Source organism: Trichosurus vulpecula, chromosome 2, assembly GCF_011100635.1.
Source record: "Trichosurus vulpecula isolate mTriVul1 chromosome 2, mTriVul1.pri, whole genome shotgun sequence".
Lineage (NCBI taxonomy): Eukaryota > Metazoa > Chordata > Mammalia > Diprotodontia > Phalangeridae > Trichosurus > Trichosurus vulpecula.
This window is the reverse complement of record NC_050574.1, coordinates 37086740-37105465: the sequence shown is the minus strand read 5'-3', so window position 1 is coordinate 37105465 and position 18726 is coordinate 37086740. Positions and strand designations below refer to the sequence as shown.

At 43.1% G+C, this 18726-nt stretch overlaps 1 protein-coding gene across 1 annotated transcript; it reads left to right on the top strand.

Annotated features, from left to right (window-relative positions):
- The first annotated feature begins 566 nt into the window (after window positions 1-566).
- On the top strand, window positions 567-18295 carry LOC118836336 (cytochrome P450 2G1-like). The gene is made up of 8 exons (XM_036743658.1): window positions 567-740; window positions 11193-11355; window positions 12121-12264; window positions 13350-13510; window positions 14985-15080; window positions 15357-15498; window positions 17438-17625; window positions 18143-18295. Exons 1-8 carry the CDS (start codon window positions 567-569, stop codon window positions 18293-18295), a joined length of 1221 nt encoding a protein of 406 aa, XP_036599553.1.
- Window positions 18296-18726: the final 431 nt, after the last annotated feature.

The following is an 18726-nucleotide window of genomic DNA, read 5'->3' as shown; positions in this document are numbered from 1 at the left end:
TGTAGCCCAGGGCAAACAGGCATCCTCCAGCAGCCAGACCTTCATGGGCTAAGCTCTGGAGAAAGGCAGAAACACCCCACTGGGTCTGGCACATGCCACATACCAGCACTAGGACCCCAAGCTCAGCATGAGGTAGGTAAGGTAACAGAGCCCTATGGCCTCCAGCAGTGCAGGAGCAGTGCTCATGTAGAGCAGATGTTGGTTTGTTTTTCTTTTAAAGAGTAATGTAACCAAGAATCAATCCCTACTTTCAGCTCTGGGGCTAATGCTTAAGAAAGCAGAGAATCTGGGGGCAGAAAGCAGAGAATCTGGGGGCAGGATGCAGAGAAAGGGGGAGGAGACAGGCCTCCAACAGTCAAGATGAGAGGGTGAAGCAGATCTGAGATTGGGGAGCTGAGGGGAGATATAGCACACTAGTGGATTTCAATCTGACTGGGCCACCCCCAGGCCCTGGTAGGAATTGGCTGATTTGCACACCTACCCAAGCCTGACGCAACAGGCTGGGACAGATAAAGGGGCCAGGCCAGGACATACAGGGCCAGTGCCCAAGCTAGAGTTCCCTGGCAATGGAGCTGGGTGGGGGCCTGGGGCTGGTGCTGAGTCTGGTCATCGCTGCCTACCTTCTGCTCAGCATATGGCACCATCAGTTCTCTGGGCTGCCCCCTGGCCCAGCCCCTTGGCCCTTCTTGGGAAACATTCTGGGGCTGGATGTGGTAGACCTGCTGAAGTCTCTGAAGGAGGTGAGTTTAGGGGCCACATTCCATGAAAGAGTGGGAAGGGCCTGAGATTAGGCCAAATGAGAATTAGTTTAAGGAACTAAGGGTATTTAGCCCAAAGAAGATAAGATGGGGGGGGGGGGGGTGTGTGAAATATAATAGCAATTTTCAAGTGTTTGAAGGACTGGCTGGTAGAGGAGGGATTAGAATTCCTGAAGAAATCAATTTCAGCTTGATGTTTTGGGAAATTTTCCTAACAGTTAAAACTACCCAAAAGGAAAATGAGCTAACTCAAGAAGTTTTGTATTCTCACTTCCTAGAGGTCATAGCTTCATAGATAGGGTGCCGGAGGGGGCCTTGAAAGGCATTTCATTCAAACCCTTCCTTTTACAGATAAGGAGACTGAGACGCAGGAAGGCTGAGTAACTTGCCCAATAACAGGCAGAATTGGTATTTGACTTCACAGACAAAGTGATGAAAAGGTCTAAATCCTTCAACCCAGACATTCCACTGCTGGAATGACTTTCCCAAGAAAGTCAGTGATAAAAAGAAAATCCCCACATAAAACAAAATATTGATAGAAGCACTTTTGTGGCAGCAACTCAGAGGAAACAGAGTAGATGCCCATCAATCATTGTTGTTCGGCTGTTTTGGTTGTGTCTGACTGTCTTTGACCCCATTTAGGGTTTTCTTGGCAGAGATACTGAAGCAGTTTTCCATTTCCTTCTCCAGCTCATTTTACAGATGAGGAAACTGAGGCAAACAGGGCGAAGTGACTTGCCCAGGGTCACACAGCTAGGAAGAGGCTCAGTCCGGATTTGAGCTCAGGTCCTCCTCTCTTATCTACTGCACCACCTAACTGCCTTACAACAGTTAGGGAACGGCTAAGCAAAGTGTGCTACCTGGATGCAACGGAACATGATAGTGCTGTAAGAAACAACAAACATGATGAATTCAGAGGAGCATGGAAAGACTTACATGCAATGGTGCAGAGGGAAGCAAGCAGAGCCAAGAAAATAATATACACAATGACCAAAACCACGTAAATGAAAAGAACAAGGACCACAAAACAATCAAAGGTGAGTGCTGCGAATTACCAAGAACACACATGGCCCCCAACAAGTGGTATGAGGAGACACTCCGACCCTGCAGAGACTGCAGAGGAGGGGAGGTCAGGAGGAGTGGAACATTGCATGTATTTTCAAATTGTTTGATATATTGATTGGTTTGTGGATTTTTTTCTCTTCTTCCTCTTATAAATTTTCTCTTTTAAAAATTCCCTGTTACAAAAGAAGGCTCTGTATGAGGGAGATTTACATTCTTCCCTACGCTAAGATCTTTGGGGCAGAAATACATCACTACCACCACCAACCCTAGACAAGATTCAGTTCACGCATTTCTACCTTCCTGGGTCCCTTGAAATAGTCTTTAAAAGTTTCTGTGGACTAAGGTCCTCAACATGCATTTATTAGACAATCATCCATTATATTCAAGGTCATACAAATCTAACCACCAGGTGGTACTGCTAACCAGTAATTTGATCTAATTCAATGGGAAGTCTCAAATGTTGAGCTAATTTTATGCTAATCCCAATATTTATGGTTTTGTGCTCTGCTTGGGCAGAGTGGGGTGAGCCTGGAACAAGTTAGGGAAGTGACAAGCTTCCTATGGTTCTCAGAGAGTAGGTGATATTTTATCCCCCAGCTCCAATTCTTTATGGGTGACTGCACTGATTGTCTAAGTCGAAAGGACATGATTAGGGTGGATTTACCTAGTCAGAACCATCTCCATGCTACCCCACCCTCTCCTTAATATCTTCTGACTTTCAGAACTAGGAAAACAATTTATAAAAAGGGAGAAAATAAACAAAAACCTTTGAAAGACTTTAGAACTCTAAGTTATGCAGTGAGGAACCATAAGTTCAGGGAATTCAAGACAAAACATGTCATTCCATCCTGGCATAGAGGTGATGTATTTAATGTAGTATGAAGCACACATTCTTGGAAATGGCTGAAGTAAGGATGGGAGGATAGGGCAAATGATGCAATTTGTTCATTTTACTGTTCAAGAGTGGTAAGGAACAGATAATAAATGCTTGTCAAAAGTAGTTAATTAGCCTCTCTTCAAAGCTCAGCTCCAGTATCACCTCCTATAAAAAGCCTAGTCTGATTCCTCTCTTACCCACCTTTCCACACTGTTGCTAATGCCTTCCTCTGGCAAATTAATTTGTGTAGAATTTGTATTTAACTTTTTGTGTACTGCGTTGTGTTAAACCTGAAATTTGGTTGAAGGAAACAACAGAGCTAGGTGATAGAAAAATCCATATTGTTTATTATTCTCCCTTAAAGCATAGCGGAGCTAGCTTACTTGTACATACAAGGAGTCAGAGTATAAACTCTGGCTGCCTGAACAAAGCAATGAGAAAACTTATATACGTTATTTTAGCAGAGCTAGCAAGCCTGTATGACCTCATTTTTATGACACCCATGTATGTTTAACCATGATACAAGAAGAGGATTTTCCTTAATGGAATAGAGTTGTAAAGGATGTTGACAAAAGTCAGTTGAAACTACAGCCCAGCATCTCTGTGTCTCATTACATTCCATAACATAGTATATACTTGTAGAATATTAAGCAAGGTAATCTCTCTTGGGGTTAGGGTAATGTTCTTAGGTCAGTCTAATCTGGCCTTGTTGACAGAGGTAAGGGTATTTATTACCTGAGCAAACTTTTAGAGGAAACAAAGAAGCCCAGGTCCTAGATCTTCATCCAGTTACTCATTAAATCAGGCTCTGGGTCTACTTGAAATTAAAAATGATATAAAATAGTATAATATTTTTCACATTTCCTCCTTTTGGTCAAAGGTAAGCTGAAAGCTTCACCTGAAGACCAATTAAGGTATGGAAAAACCTCTATCTTCCTCAAGGGTGAAGGTTCTTAAAATCCTTATCTAGGTGGATTCAGGCTTTTTTTTTTCTCTTTCTGTGTTTGGACATCCCCAGAGATGGACAGTAATTGTAAACTACTTGTAAACAAGCAGGGGAAGCAAGTTACAAGGGGTATCAGTAGGGAGCACAATGGGGAAACTAGAGCACCTAAGTAAAATAAGCTAAGACACCAAAGGTACAACAAGTAAACAGTCTTGGGAACGCAACGGACTCAGGAAGAGAGTTGTCCTTCGTACAGGTTCTGGTCCACAGTCTCTTGGTAAAGTTGCCTGTGTCTGATGCTGTCCCCTTCAGGCTCTTTGAAACCGGAGGGCAAGGTGTCCTATGGGCTCAGATGTCCACTCAGGATCAGGGGCAGATGTGACAGAAGGATCAAGGAGTCCATATCCACAAGTTGGCAGCTGTAGAAGTAGTCAGATCCGACAGGAGCTCCCAGAACACATATAATTTGATAATTGAGAGAAAAACAGCACAACATAGGTCCCAGCCATGCAGGGCTAAGTTCAAACAAATACAATAAACGGTTCAGTATCCCAGTTACATATTTCCAATATCCATTTAAAGTCGCACTTTTTTCTTGAATCCCAGATGCCTGATTGTAGTTATCTGGTCCCTAGATAGTAAAAGAGAGTTCTGCTTCTCTGGTTCAGATCTAGAAATCCTCAGACAATTCTAACTTAATATAACTTAATCACTTAAATTTGGCTCTCCTTCTTTTAACTTCAGAGTATTTCAGTTCATATATCATCTACTGTTTCTGTCCTTACCTAAATTTTGTACCTGGTATAAGAGTCCTTTAAAATATAAAGGTCCAACCATAAATTGAACTCATCTTCCTTTTAAAATCATCAGACAGACACCTTAATAAAGGAGATATAATTTCACCTGTACCACTATCTTATACAATTTCCTTGTATAAAAATCCACATTTAAGATCTTATTACCAAAACAGACTTATTAGCTTGGATTTCCATGACTGATAAATTTTGGAGCCAATCATACACATCTGTATATAATTCTTAGAGGAATCAATTTGATCCTATTGCTTTTTCTCAAAATTTGCTATCCTATTTATTTAGACATTTATCACATTACATCTTTGCCTTATTACTTTGTCTAATCATTTCCTCCTTTTGGAGGATGTTATCTCTATATCCTTCTACTCTTTATTTGGTCATGAACATAGGTTAAAATTGTAAGCTATTCATTTCTGTATCCTATTATAATAACTCAGAGATATTCCAATATTCATCTATTACCTAACAGATTTAGCATAGTGCTTACAAAACTTCTTGATAATATAAATTTGCTATGAAAGAAATGAGGGACTATGTCATATATCTTAACAATAGGAAAGAACTTCCTTAGCTCTGTTTGATTCCAGGCATGAGTCATATCTGATAGCCCATCTTATAGTCAGCAGGTGCTAAAAGCAGTGCTTAGGAGTAACCAGGTGGGGATTTTCCTTTTCAGAAAGGAAATAGCAGAATTGGGAAATAGAGTCAGGAAGCTCCTACCTAGGTTGTGTCCAAGGTCGTCTTCAAGACTTTCTCCCAGGCATAGATATCCACCTTTAAGAATTCTCAGTCTGTAATGCTTGCCATTCCACTACTGGCTTCATGTGACCTATACCTGTAATCAGAGCTTAAAACAATATTAAATTGCAGTCCCATAAAATCTTAAATAGCAAATAAATATCCTTCAGATAGGACTGTCCCAAATTTCATTGAGCTAATAATTATCAAATCAAGCTACATAACTTTTCCATCTTCTAAATACTTTCTCACACTCTCAACTTATTTAAACCATTTGAAACTAGTATTCCTTTGGGACATGAGAGGCTTAGCAAACTCCAATTTGTCCCCAAACTTTCTTATCTGCCTTTTGTATTTCCAATCAAACCTTTCCAAATCTTTCAAACCCATTACTCAGCCTTCATTTCAGCCATAAGACAAAACAACTCATAAGTTAGTACTTTCATTGTCATAACTGTGTATACTGGAATCCCATTCCAGCTTCTTAAACACACAAAGACACAAAAAAAAGAGGGGGATTTGTTTTTCATGATAACTCATTCTAAAAAAAAAAGGAACACTTATTAGAGAGATCTGCCATCTCATCTCCCCCTGAGGGTGGGTTCTTTTCCATCAGAAAGCAAGCTTCACTAATAAGAACTGTATCGTTAAGACCCACATCCTCCTCGAAACCAAATCTTATCCTAAAAACGCATCACTTTTGCTGACTTTAAAAAGCCAGGTTTTTTTAGGCTTCTGACCCGTACTGTTCTTTCTTTCAGTAAAAACTCAAATCCCAGTAATTGTTGCCCCTCCCCTTTCCTTCCCCTCTGACAGGTGGGCTAAGGTGAATCTTCTTATCTAAACTAAGGGCGGGGAGGAGTAAGGAATTCAGACTGTCGTTTCCAACCTCCTTACTCAAAAAAGAACCTTGAATAAGACATTGAATGGGCGCTTCTATAGATAAGCATTAATTCTAGTAATTCTAATAAGGTTCTCACCCAGAAACTCTGAGAACTCACAATAGGTTTGAACTGCAACCAATTGGCTTACAGGTGGAAATTCAGCAGGCCTTCTAAAATTATACAAAAAGATTTTACAGAACATTTTCCAAAAGTATTTTCCTTAAAGCAAATTAACCCTTAAATACTGGAATTCATTAACTAAGTTGGTGCCAAATGTCCTCATTCTCAAATATTGCCCAGAATTCCTAGATATTACAAGTTCCTTAGTCAAAAAGTGTTATAATGTGGAGGACACTTAGTTTCTAAAAATTACATACCCAATTAATTAGCCTTATCACAATAACAGAGTTTACCAGGACTTTAAAAAAAAACTTTTTCCATAAGAATTCCTCTACACAGAAAACCACACAAGATTGATAAGAATTCATGACTAGATGGCTTCAAAAGTTCTTGTTTCACTTAAAACCCTCAATTTCTTAATTAACTACAATTCCTAATCTAATAACATCCAGATTATAAGAGGAATTATTTTAATCACTAGTGGTAACATTTTAATTTCTAAGGCCCAATACTTAGAAAAGATTATTGCCTTTAAAACCATATTTTTTCAATATTGCTGATACATCTGTTTGTCAAATTACACAATTTGGAAATGTAACAGTGCCCTAAACCTAATTATGCATTTTAAAACTTGAAACAACCCATTTATCAATTTAGGTGAACACATTTCTAAATCTCCATGCACAGAGAATCTTTCATCTCATCATTTGAAACTATAACCTTAAATCACCAGATATATTCTCATAATAGAAAACTTTTTCACCCAGAAAGTCTGTTCTTATGGTTAAATATCAGTATTATTAATTATTTACTTGTTATAACCACATATAACAGTTCCAAATTTTATCACATCCCTTTGGAAACCCAATTCACATATATCAAAATCAGTTTAAAATTGCTATGATATCATTTCTTACCACACAATGGTCTTCTCGAAGTCCACAATCTAAGAGAATTTTGGGAACACAATGCAAGTTTAGAAATACAGAAACAATAATTTTCAGATGACATCTATTGCATTTCCAGATTACCACATATAGAAATTATTCAGCTTATTACTTTTGGTATTTAAAAACCACTTCAAAAGTTAACAATTACATTAAATCAGAGAGAGATAATAATAATGTTGTATCTAACATATACCAGACTTTATGTTATGCATTTTACAATCATTATCATTTTGATCCTGTAACAATCATCATTATTACTTTCCCTTTAAAACTCAGGAAACAGGTCAAACAGAGATTAAAATACAGTTTTGCAGTTGGAACAAGAAGTGTGAAGTTACCTAGAGCAGAAGCTAGTGTCCCAGTGGTGACAATTCTGGGAGTCAGAAAGTCCAAATCCATCTACCTCACCCTTCCCCCACAACTGCAGAAGTTACTGAGCCTAGGGCGGTTTGCAGCTGCTGGGGACAGAGTGGGCAGAATGCATAGGACCTGGTGACATTTCCAAGCTTTGCCAAAAAGAATGGGCTACAAAGGTACCCAGGGGCACAGTACTGTCAGAATACTGTCAGTCTGTGAAATTCTGTCCTTCTCCTCCTTTTGCCAGGTGGGGAAAGATGATTTAAGTTTTCCCTACAGTTCTCCTGCATTCTCTTCTCCTAATCTGACCTGGGAGGAAAGGAGTTTGTTTTAGCTGCTCAAACTTTTACTGCAGCTCTGGCTTGGTCAGAGACAAGACAATGGTGAAATATCTCAATGATTGTAACTCAAGTAAACTTCATCTAAGTGATCAGCAAGAGTGAGCTCCTGGAGGGATTTTACAGTCTCAGGAGTTCTGTACCAAAATCCAACTAACCAATTTCCAAACTTTTAATGAATAATCAATCCCAGAATATGCTAAAATGTTTCAGCTCTATTTTTTTCTTCAAGTTTGGTTGGCCAGGCCAAACATTGAAAAAGGAAATAGAGTCTCTGTTTCCCTAACTGCAGCTTTAGAATTCTCTGGCTACCTGCATTTCAGATTTTACCCGGTATAGACATTTCACAGCACACGCTCTCACACAGACAATTAACAGACAATTAACAAAACAAATACAGAACAAATACAGACTGAGCTCAGAGTTTAAACAACAGAGAATTAGAAGCTTTCATGAGTTAGCTATTAGCACCCCTATGGTTTTTGGGGAAGCCTTGGCATTCCTGATTTTTCTGACTCTCCATATCCTATCCCTTAGGAAGGGGGAAACGGGAAATGGAGGAGGACTAGGACAGGTAAAGGAAGGCGAGGAGTAAGGATAAAATGCATTTATCTTCCCCATAATCAGAGCCTTCAAGGGAAGGAAGCAGGAATAGGGCAGAAGGCGAAAACAGAGCCCTTAAGGGAAAAGGGGAAAGGGGGGGAAGGGAGGAGAGAGAGGAGGCAAGGGTAGCAGAACAGAGTTACCTCCCTCAGGATCAGAGCCCTTCCTGGGAGGCAGAAGGGGAGGGAAAAAGCAAAGTGCAGTTTTTCTCCCCAGGACCAGAGCCTCCAAGGGAAGGAAGGAAGGGAGTGGAGGAACGGTTGGACTTCTAATTCTAGTTTTTGACTGATCCATAGTTAATTTTCTAGATCAATCAGTGTTTCCAGGGGATCTATGTGCGTTTGCCTGCAGATCTGATCCCTGCCCCCAGAGCTAGCTTAAAGGGAATTTTCAGACTTCAACCAATTTTGTGGGAGTTCTTTTTGGAAGCTGGGAAGAGAGACAACTTACCCCCACCTTGTCAAGGCCAAAATTCCAGGAAAAGTTAATCCTATGGCATCCAAAAGCGTTGGCAAGGTTGGGCTGCATTGTCCCGTTTCCATCATTTCCATCCGAAAGTCACGGCACCATAACTGTTAAACCTGAAATTTGGTTGAAGGAAACAACAGAGCTAGGTGATAGAAAAATCCATATTGTTTATTATTCTCCCTTAAAGCATAGCGGAGCTAGCTTACTTGTACATACAAGGAGTCAGAGTATAAACTCTGGCTGCCTGAACAAAGCAATGAGAAAACTTATATACGTTATTTTAGCAGAACTAGCAAGCCTGTATGACCTCATTTTTATGACACCCATGTATGTTTAACCATGATACAAGAAGAGGATTTTCCTTAATGGAATAGAGTTGTAAAGGATGTTGACAAAAGTCAGTTGAAACTACAGCCCAGCATCTCTGTGTCTCATTACATTCCATAACATAGTATATACTTGTAGAATATTAAGCAAGGTAGTCTCTCTTGGGGTTAGGGTAATGTCCTTAGGTCAGTCTAATCTGGCCTTGTTGACAGAGGTAAGGGTATTTATTACCTGAGCAAACTTTTAGAGAAAACAAAGAAGCCCAGGTCCTGGATCTTCATCCAGTTACTCATTAAATCAGGCTCTGGGTCTACTTGAAATTAAAAATGATATAAAATAGTATAATATTTTTCACAATTGTTTGCTTCCAATAGAATGCAAGTTCCTTGAAGGCAAGTGCTATTTAGTTTTTGTCATTACATGCCCAACACCTAGCACAAAGCAGGCATTTAATAAATATTTATTGACTATTATGAGTATATTACAAAGCACAAGTCATGTGACCTTGACATAATGGAGCTAACTCCCCACAGGAACAGACAGGAATACTTTGTTACTATCTACATAACGGCAATTGACTGTTGACATGGAATTAATGAAGGGAATAAAATGAGGCATATTAAACCATCTACCCCATGACTGCGAGCCTGTAGGGTCTCATCTTCATTCATTCACTTACTCATTGACTCATTCTCCCTAACCCAGGCAGATTTCCAGACAGGTCACCACAAACCTAGGTGTTCTAGAAAATGCACAGTTCAGTTTGCTTAACACCAACAGCAGCTAATGTTGGACTCATTACAATGTCAGTCAAACAGACTATACACAAATTAATTTCAAGAGGGAGAGATTGATAACAATTAAGGGAGGGAGTCAGGGAAATGCTTGTAAAGGCAGTGAGTGGCACCTGAGCTTTGCTCTGAAGGAAGCTAAGGATTCCAAGAGGGAGAGCATTGCAGGAAGGAAGGACAGTCTAGTCAAAGACTCAAAGGTCAGAAGGGGAATGCTGAACGTGGAGCTAACTTGATAGACTAGAATGGAGAATGTGGAAAGTGTGGTAATAGGAAATTAGACTGGAGATGCTGGCAGAAGTGCACTTGTGGCAGATTTTGTTGGTCAGCCTAAGGATGTAAAAATCTATCCCAGAAATAACAGAGAGGCATTATACTTTCTGAGGGGTTTGTGGGGGGGAGGCATTCGCTTCACATCAACAAGCACCTACTATGTGCCAAGCACTGTGCTAGTGGGGAGGAGGACACAAGGGGAAAATAAAATAAAATTGATCCACTGCCTTAAGTAGCTTATATTCTATGGAGAAAGATAACATAAAAAGAAATAAATGAATTCAAGATAATCAGAAGAGGGAGAGAGTGTTATCATGGCCAGATCTCCAGCAAAAACAGAAACCACTTTGGCAGTTATATAAAAGGTGAATTAGGGAGGGGAGGGACTAGAAGCAAGGTGGCCAATTAGAGGGCCGTTGCAATGGTCCGGCTGAGGAAGGACTGAAATAGGTTAGTGGTTTGTGAATGGAGAAAAGGGAACAGATGCCAGAGATGTTGGAGAGGTAGAACGGGCAATACTTGGCAACTGATTGGGCGTAGATGGTGAGGAAAGGGGAAGAACCAAGGATGACCCTGAGTTCATGATTTAGGAAACTTGAAGGATGAGATTTAGACCTTGGAATCATGAAGATCTGGGTTCAAGTCCCACCCCAGACACATAATGGCTCTGTTACCCTGAGTAAGTAGTTTAACTTCTCAGGGTCTCTAGGCATCTCTCTAAGACTGTAAATTGCAGAACAATTGTCAACCTAGAGTGTAAGAGTCCTCTCTTCTCTGACTAGACTTTGAGGGGCTGGGGGAAGTCTGAGCCAGGATTAAAAGAAGGTAAGGATGAGAGGAAAGTATCTCTGAACCAGATCTTTCTCCCCCCACCCCAATCAGCTCAGTGTCAAATATGGCCCCATCTACACTTTTCATCTGGGCTCCCGCCCATGTGTGGTGATTGCTGGGTACCAGACCCTGAAGGAGACACTCATCGACTGGGCTGAGGAGTTTGGGGGCCATGGAGAGTTCCCTGCTGTGCAAATGTGGAGCTTTGGGGATGGTGAGTCAGTTGTTTGAGTCGGTGAGAGGGTTTAAACTCAGATACTTAGAGATCCCCATTAGGGAAAAATAATCAATCCATTAGTGGATGCTGCCTCATCCTCCACAATGCCCAGCTCTGAACCTGGCCAGGGAAAGATTCCAATAGTCAGAGTAGGGGCAGCCCTAAGCCAGACCCTCAGCAAGGAAGCTTCTTGTCTGGCTGGAGAAATGAGGCCCTCCCTTCCATAAAGTGAACTGACTGAGAACCCTCCAGGTTGGAAGAGATGTCATTGCTGGAATGAGGGCTTGAGACAAAGAAAGGTCACTGCTATTCAGGCAAAAAGGTTTCCTGGAATGGGTGAGGGGAATGACTTAGAGGTCTAACTAGCATTTTGTGTTCAGAGGGCAACAAAACACAGCAAATCTGGAAAGGAAGAGAGTCCTTCTTCCACTGTGCAACAGAATACCCTGGGAAGAAAGAGACCACAGACACAAACTCAGTTGTGGGGAAAATAGAGGTGACGGACACCTGCTGAGGAGTAAACAGGGTGGGGCCAAGATAGCAGCAACCTCACAAGAGGTTCAAATTATTCTGGCAAGCTAGGTGCTCAGTTCAGTCCTTTTGTTAGCAGCGCCTTCCCTATTCCGCTGTCCTGGACCAGAGCTCTCGTTCTCCCCCTCCGAGTCATGGCCCTGTACTAGGTCTCCAGGTTAGGAGAGGCAGGGGAGGCTTGAAGGTAGAAATGGAGCTGGACCTCTCTGTCTATCCCCTTCTCCACCTTAGGGATTGTGTATGGAAAAGAACAGTGGAGGCAGCTCTGGAGATTTGCCATCTCCACCCTGAAGAATTTTGACATGGGGAAGCACAGCCTGAAGGAGCGAATCCGAGAAGCTCAACACCTGTGTGAGGAGTTCCAGAAGACAGGGGGTGAGACCCAGCCTAGAGACCCGCAGAAAGGGGGCACATGGGTGCCCAACAATCCCTCTCAGGAGAGGCAAATGCCATTAGAATTGTCAAATTACAGATTTAGAGCTGAAAGGGCCCTCAGGGGCCATCTAGTCCAAACCTATAGATAAGGTATTACAGGTAGAAGAGAGATGAAGTGATTTGCTCCAAGGCCCTCTGGGCTCTAAGTGGCTGAGCCAGGAAGTATTTGCACCCAGATACTCTGACTCCAAACCACACCAAACACACTTTCCATCAAACCACATGCAATTCCATTCAATTAAGGTCAATTAAGGGATAGGAGCAGCCAGGCAATAAAGTGGATGGAGTGATGGACCTAAAGTCAGGAAGACTCATTTTTCTGAGTTCAAATCTGTCCTCAGACACTTCCTAGCTCTATGACACTGGCAAGTCACTTAACCCTCTTTGCCTCAGTTTCCTCATCTGTAAAGTGAGCTGGAGAAGGACACCACTCCAGTATCTCTGCCAAGAAGACCCCAAACAGGGTCACAGAGAGTCAGACACTACTGAAAAATGAATGAACAAACAAAAAAATAGGGATGGGGAACTCCCAGATGAGGAAATTCCCTTGGGCAAAGCAGGATGCCACCCTCTCTGCAAATTAAAGTCTTGGAGGGTTGCCCAGGGTTACAATCTAGCAATGATGTATCAGAGGCAGGCCTCAAACTCAAGGCTTCTTGGCTTCAAGGTTCTCTTGCTATCTACTATGCCATACTATGTACAGTAAGGCAAAAGTCCCTTGGTATGGAGGGTAGAAGCCTGCTTTGGAGTCCAGAAGTCCTGGCTTCCAGTCTGACCTCCAACGCTATACCAGCTGTGCAACCGTAGTTAAGTTCCCTGGATTTTCAACGACCCTAAGAAACTCACTAAGACTATGTTCTACTGCTTATCTTTATCCCTAGGAAGGGCTATGAAGTACTTAGAGTCCTCATAAGGAGAAATCAGTGGGTAATTAGAAATCCTCTAGAGGGAAAGGGTACTTAAGTGCTTAGAGTTCACCAGTTACCAAAAGACTTTCCCTGATCCCTGGAACTTCTTCCAAAAAGGTGCTCCCTTTGAACCCACCTTCTTCTTAAGCTGTGCTGGCTCCAACATCATCTTTTCATTGGTCTTTGGGGACCACTTCACTTATGGTGACCCTAAGTTCCTGGAGTTAATGACTCTGCTCAGTGGTAACTGGAGGATCATGAGCTCCTTCTGGGGACAAGTAAGTTGGGGAGCAGAGACACTGCCAGTGCAAGTCGCTTGATTGTGCCTGCTAGGTCCCAGTATACTGGGAGTGAGAGCCTTCTCTCTGAAGTGCCTGTGTTTTCTCTCTCATCCCTACCACTTCACTGGCCTCCCTTTCTTCTCCCTCCTAGTCCCCTGATGTAATAGAGCTTACTTTGCCTCCCTATATATGCCTGTTGCATAGATGTGACTGACCTCATATTTAAAATTCTTAAAGCACTCCAGCATTGGACAAGGCCTGTGTAGACTGTTTATCCATCGTTTTCAATGGAGCTTAAAGTATAAAGCCTACAAGACTGAGGGAATGGGACTCAAAGGTCCCAGAGAATGATAAAGGTTTTAAAAATTGTTCAAACTTTGCTTTTTTCTTAGTTTTGCACTTTTGCTGACCTTGCCTTTTACTGATCCTTCTCTCCTTTGTGGCAGACTACAGAACATGCCACCTACTCTGTAGATAATCCTCTCCTTTTACTTTCTGGGAAAACTAGGTCCTGATCCTATGTTTGCTGAATGATTGGGGGCAGTCTGGAATATTGTGGGGGGAGCGCCTTTAAAGTACAACAGAATAAGTATCCTGGGGCATCTCCACAAAAGTTAGCTAAGATTGCCATTTGGAGAATCCTCTGCACTTTCCTGGGCCATTGGGAAGATAAGAGTGTCTTCTTCAAGACATGGGGGTCCAGTTTTCTGAAATCAGAATTACTTTATAAATGGAAATCCAACCCCTCCTTGCCCCATCTTGGGAGAGATGCTAGAATCAAGGAAAATTGATGAGGGCATCAGTAGGCCATGTCTTCCCCCAGATAAAAGGCGCTACTCTCTTCAGGATTCTCTTCCTGACTTGTATCCCAGCTTGTAAGTTGGCACTTATGCAAGGTGGATGAACAACCAGCCCAAATCCACATACTTCACAAGCCAAGAACCGCCCCAGTTGGAAGTGCTGGGGGCCTATCTCAGAGGCTGTGCTTGTATCTTGACAAAACCTGACTGCATCTCAAAATGTCATTGCAATAAATTTAGATTTAGATACATAAGTTATCATCTTTCAAATGAGACAATTGCCTTGCAAAAAGAAAATAATAATACTAAAGTCACCTACTTGGAAATCATCTGCTCTGTTAAATAGTAGGGAAAACAAATGGGGAAGTCTGATCAGTTCTTGCCTCCAGTGCGTCCTCCAAACCTCCATCACAGGGAATAGGGACATGGCCTTGAGGGAGCCCATGACTGTCTTTCCAGGGCCCAGCTCTTTGGGATTAACAGCCTTCTTCACAACTCCCTCCCTCTTCCCTGCCAGATCACTATGGTCCCTCTTGCTCTTCTGCCTACTCCCTGACCTTCCTCTCTCTACCTCTTTCTGCACCCCACAGCTCCTCTTCATATTCCAAAAGATCATGGGCCTACTTCCAGGCCCACACCGGCAGATTTTCTGCAACTACCTGAAGCTCTAGGCCTTTGTCAATAACCGTGTGGCTCAAAATCGGAAGTCCTTGGACCCAGCCAATCCCCGGGACTACACTGACTGCTCCCTGATCAAAATGGAGCAAGTAATGCATGAGAAATAGTTCAGTCAGAACCCCCTGAGAGACCTTTTTCCCCATGTTCACGGGGATGAGTCCTTAGAGAAACAGGGTTTGCCCTACTAGAGAGCTCACCCACTGGAGAACAGGTCCACACCCAGGAGATGGATCATGCTGCCCTCAAACCCATATCACTCCTCCCTAAAAACAAAGTTCTGCCCCTTATGACAGAGTCCACCGCTTGATTCTAAGCCCTCTTTCTCCAAGTTCAACCTGTGTCTGATTCGTATTTCCCTCCTTCAGGAAAAGAATAACCCCCAGAGTCACTTCAATGCTCAAACTCTTTCTAAGACAGCAGTGAATTTGTTCTTCATGGGAACAGAGACCATGAGCTCGACTCTTCTCTATGGACTCCTCATCCTTCTCAAACACCCTGATCTGCAAGGTGAAAAATCCTTCCAAATCCAACTTCTTCTATGTGCCAGACCCCGTGCTAAGAGCTGAGGATATAAAAGAAAGGCACAAAACAGCCCCTGCCCCCAAGGAGAATACATTCTAATGGGGGAGGGGAGACAATTTGCAAATAATTAGGTACATGCAAGATCTATCCAGAGTAGATGGAAGGAAATCTGAATGGGGAAGGCAGTAGTGGTTGGCGGTCCTGGAAAGGGATCCTGCAGAAGGTGGTATTGGAGCTGAGCATTGAAGAAGTCCAGGAAGCTAAAAGGTGGAAGTGAAGGGGCAGATCATTCCAGGTGTGGGGGACAGTGAGTGCCGAGGCGAGAGATGGAGAGTTGTGTTCAAGGAACTTCAATTAGGTCAGGGTAGCTGCATCCTGGAGTTCATGGTAGGGGGCCAGGAGTAGGTCTGGAAAAGTTGGAAGGGACCAGGTTATGAAGAGTTCTAAATGACACAGAAAGGATTTATTTCACTTATTTATTTAATCCTGGAGGCAATAGGGAACCAATTAAGTACTTTGAGCAGGAAGATGCATAAAACTTGCGTTTTAGGAACATCACCTGGGCAGCCGAGTGAGTGAAGAGAGATTGGAGGGGGAGAGGGGAGACGAGGCAGGGAGACCATTTAAGCAATTACTGTAGAAGTCCAGGTGAGAGATGACAAGGCTATGAAGTAGGATTGTAGTACGTACAGTTTATTAGATGGTGCTGTGCTGGGTTTGGAGACAGGAAGACTTGAGTTCAAATCTTTCCTCAGACATTTACAAGCTATGTGACCCTGGGCAAGTCACTTTACCTGTTCGCCTCAGTTTCCTCAACTGTAAAACGGGTAGAATAATAACTCTTACTTCACAGGACTGTGGTAATGAAAAGATGAGATAAATGGAAAGCTCTTTGCAGATTGTATCAATTACGAGTGAGGAACTCCTATCTTGGCTCTGCCTCTGGGGCAATGGAACAAATCTTTTCTGCATGATAGGCCTTCAAATGTTTGAAAAGACCTATCATGTGCCCCAGAGTCTTCTCTTCTCCAAGCTCCTTTGGAATCAAATGCTCATATGGTGTGTGGGATGTATTTGAGGCCCTTTACCCCCTGGCTTTAATGCAGCCTCTTAGCTTCCCTTTCTGCCACAATTGCCCTGTTGTCTCATATTGAACTAGTGGTCCATTCCAACCCCCAGATCTTTTTCCATAAAACTGTCTAGCCGTGCCTTCCCCATCTCATGCTTTCAAAGCTGATTTAAGCACCTAAACTTTCCATGGGAAGACTTCTAGACATGTAAGTGTCATTCTCTGTTGGACAGTCCTAGGATCTTAGATGTAAAGCTAGAAAGGGACCATTTCGTATACAACCCCTTTATTTTACAGGTAAGGAAACTGAGGCCCATAGAGTCAAGAAAGTCAAAAGACTTTCCCAAGGTAGTGCCAGGGGTGGGATTCGAATCCAGATCCTCCAGTTCTGCTGATGGTTTAACATCACTCCATTTCACCACAACTTCCCCAAGCAAGTGAATTGGGAAATCTCTCCAGCTGCTTTACCTGGATCCCCAAGCCTATCTCAACGTCTCAGGTCCCAAGTTCTGTGTTGGGATTGAGAGTAGATGATATAACAACTTTGAAAGACTCGGGCATTCTGATCGGCATAGTGACTGGCCATGATTCCAGAGGACTAATGATGAAACATGCTACCTACTTCCTGATACAGAGTTGAAGGACTCAGAGGACAGAACAAGACAAATACTTTATTTCTGGACTTGGTCAAAAGGGAAATTTGTTTTGATTGACTCTACATGTTTGAAGTGGGTTTTGTTTTTCTTCTGTTCTCAGTTGGGGTGGGAGCGGGGAGAAGGTAGGTTTTAAAACATAAAATTTTAAGAGTGGATGACCCCAATCATCTCCTCTTTTCATATCTGTCCCCTTCCCTAGCCCAACTCCACAAGGAAATTGATGAGGTAATTGGGTCAAGCTGGCTCCCCAGCATGAAGGACCGGGTTAAAATGCCCTACATGGATGCCATCATCCATGACAGCCAGTGCTTCACAGACATTGTGCCTGTGTCAGTGCCCCACACAGTCACTCAGCCCACCAGGTTTCATGGCTACCACCTCCCCAAGGTAGGACCCCAGGGTGGGGAGAGGGCTCTGTTGCTTCCCCAAAACTCACTACTGGCTTCCCTGCTCAGACTTTATCACCACAAGCTCCCATCTCTCCAGGAACTCTGCCAGTAATCTATCCCCAATCACAGCCCATCCTGCTGTACCCATGACATCCCAATATCCCATCACAAGACTGAAGAAGGCCAGAGCTAGAGGGACCCTTATAAACCATCTCGCCTTGCCCCCATTCTTTGTTTTTTACTGAGAAGGAAACAGGTTCAAAGAGAGGAAAGGAGATGCCCAAAGTCGAACTTGCAGTAGTGAATGGCAAAGCTGGAATCTGAATGCTGGGTCTTCTAACTCCAGTGTACTCCAGTACACCACACTGCCAATGCACCTTGGCCATTACCCCTCACAGAGCCTCAGACCACTGCATCTGGGAAGTTGATCACCCTCCTCTGTGCCCTGGTGGCTCTCAAGAAGCTACTCAGACCATCTCTCTGAGCTCCCCATCTCTCATTCTCTGTATGCCCAGGATTTGAACATCATTCCCCTGCTATGCACGGCTCACTTTGACTACACCCAGTTCAAAGACCCAGAGGAGTTCAACCCTGGACACTTTCTGGATAAACAAGGAAGATTTAAGAAGAATGAAGTTTTTCTGGCTTTCTCTGCAAGTTGTAGCTGAATCTCTCCCTCTCTGAGTCTCCTTCTCTACTCCTCAGTCTCTCCTCTATCTCTCCCCTCTCTCAGCCCCCATCTCTGCCCCTCAGTCTCTCCCTCTCTCAGTCCCCCTCTCTGTCTCTCAGTCTCTCCTTCTCTCATCCCCTACTCTGTCCCTCAGTTTCTTCCCTGTCCTTGCCCCTCAGCATCTCTTCTCTGTATTCCCCCTCAGATCCCATGTCTCTCCCTCTATTTCTCAGCCTCTTTGTCCCTGTGTCCTCTCCTGCACCCCTCAATCCCTCCTCTCTGTCTTCTCCTCTCCTGGCTCCTGTCTCTTTGCCCTCCCTCTGTTTCTCAGGCTCCCCTTGCCCCTTGTCCATTAGTGTCCCCCTCTTCTCTCCCCAGGGAAGAGGCTATGTTTGGGAGAAGGCCTGGCCCTCACCAAGCTCTTCATTT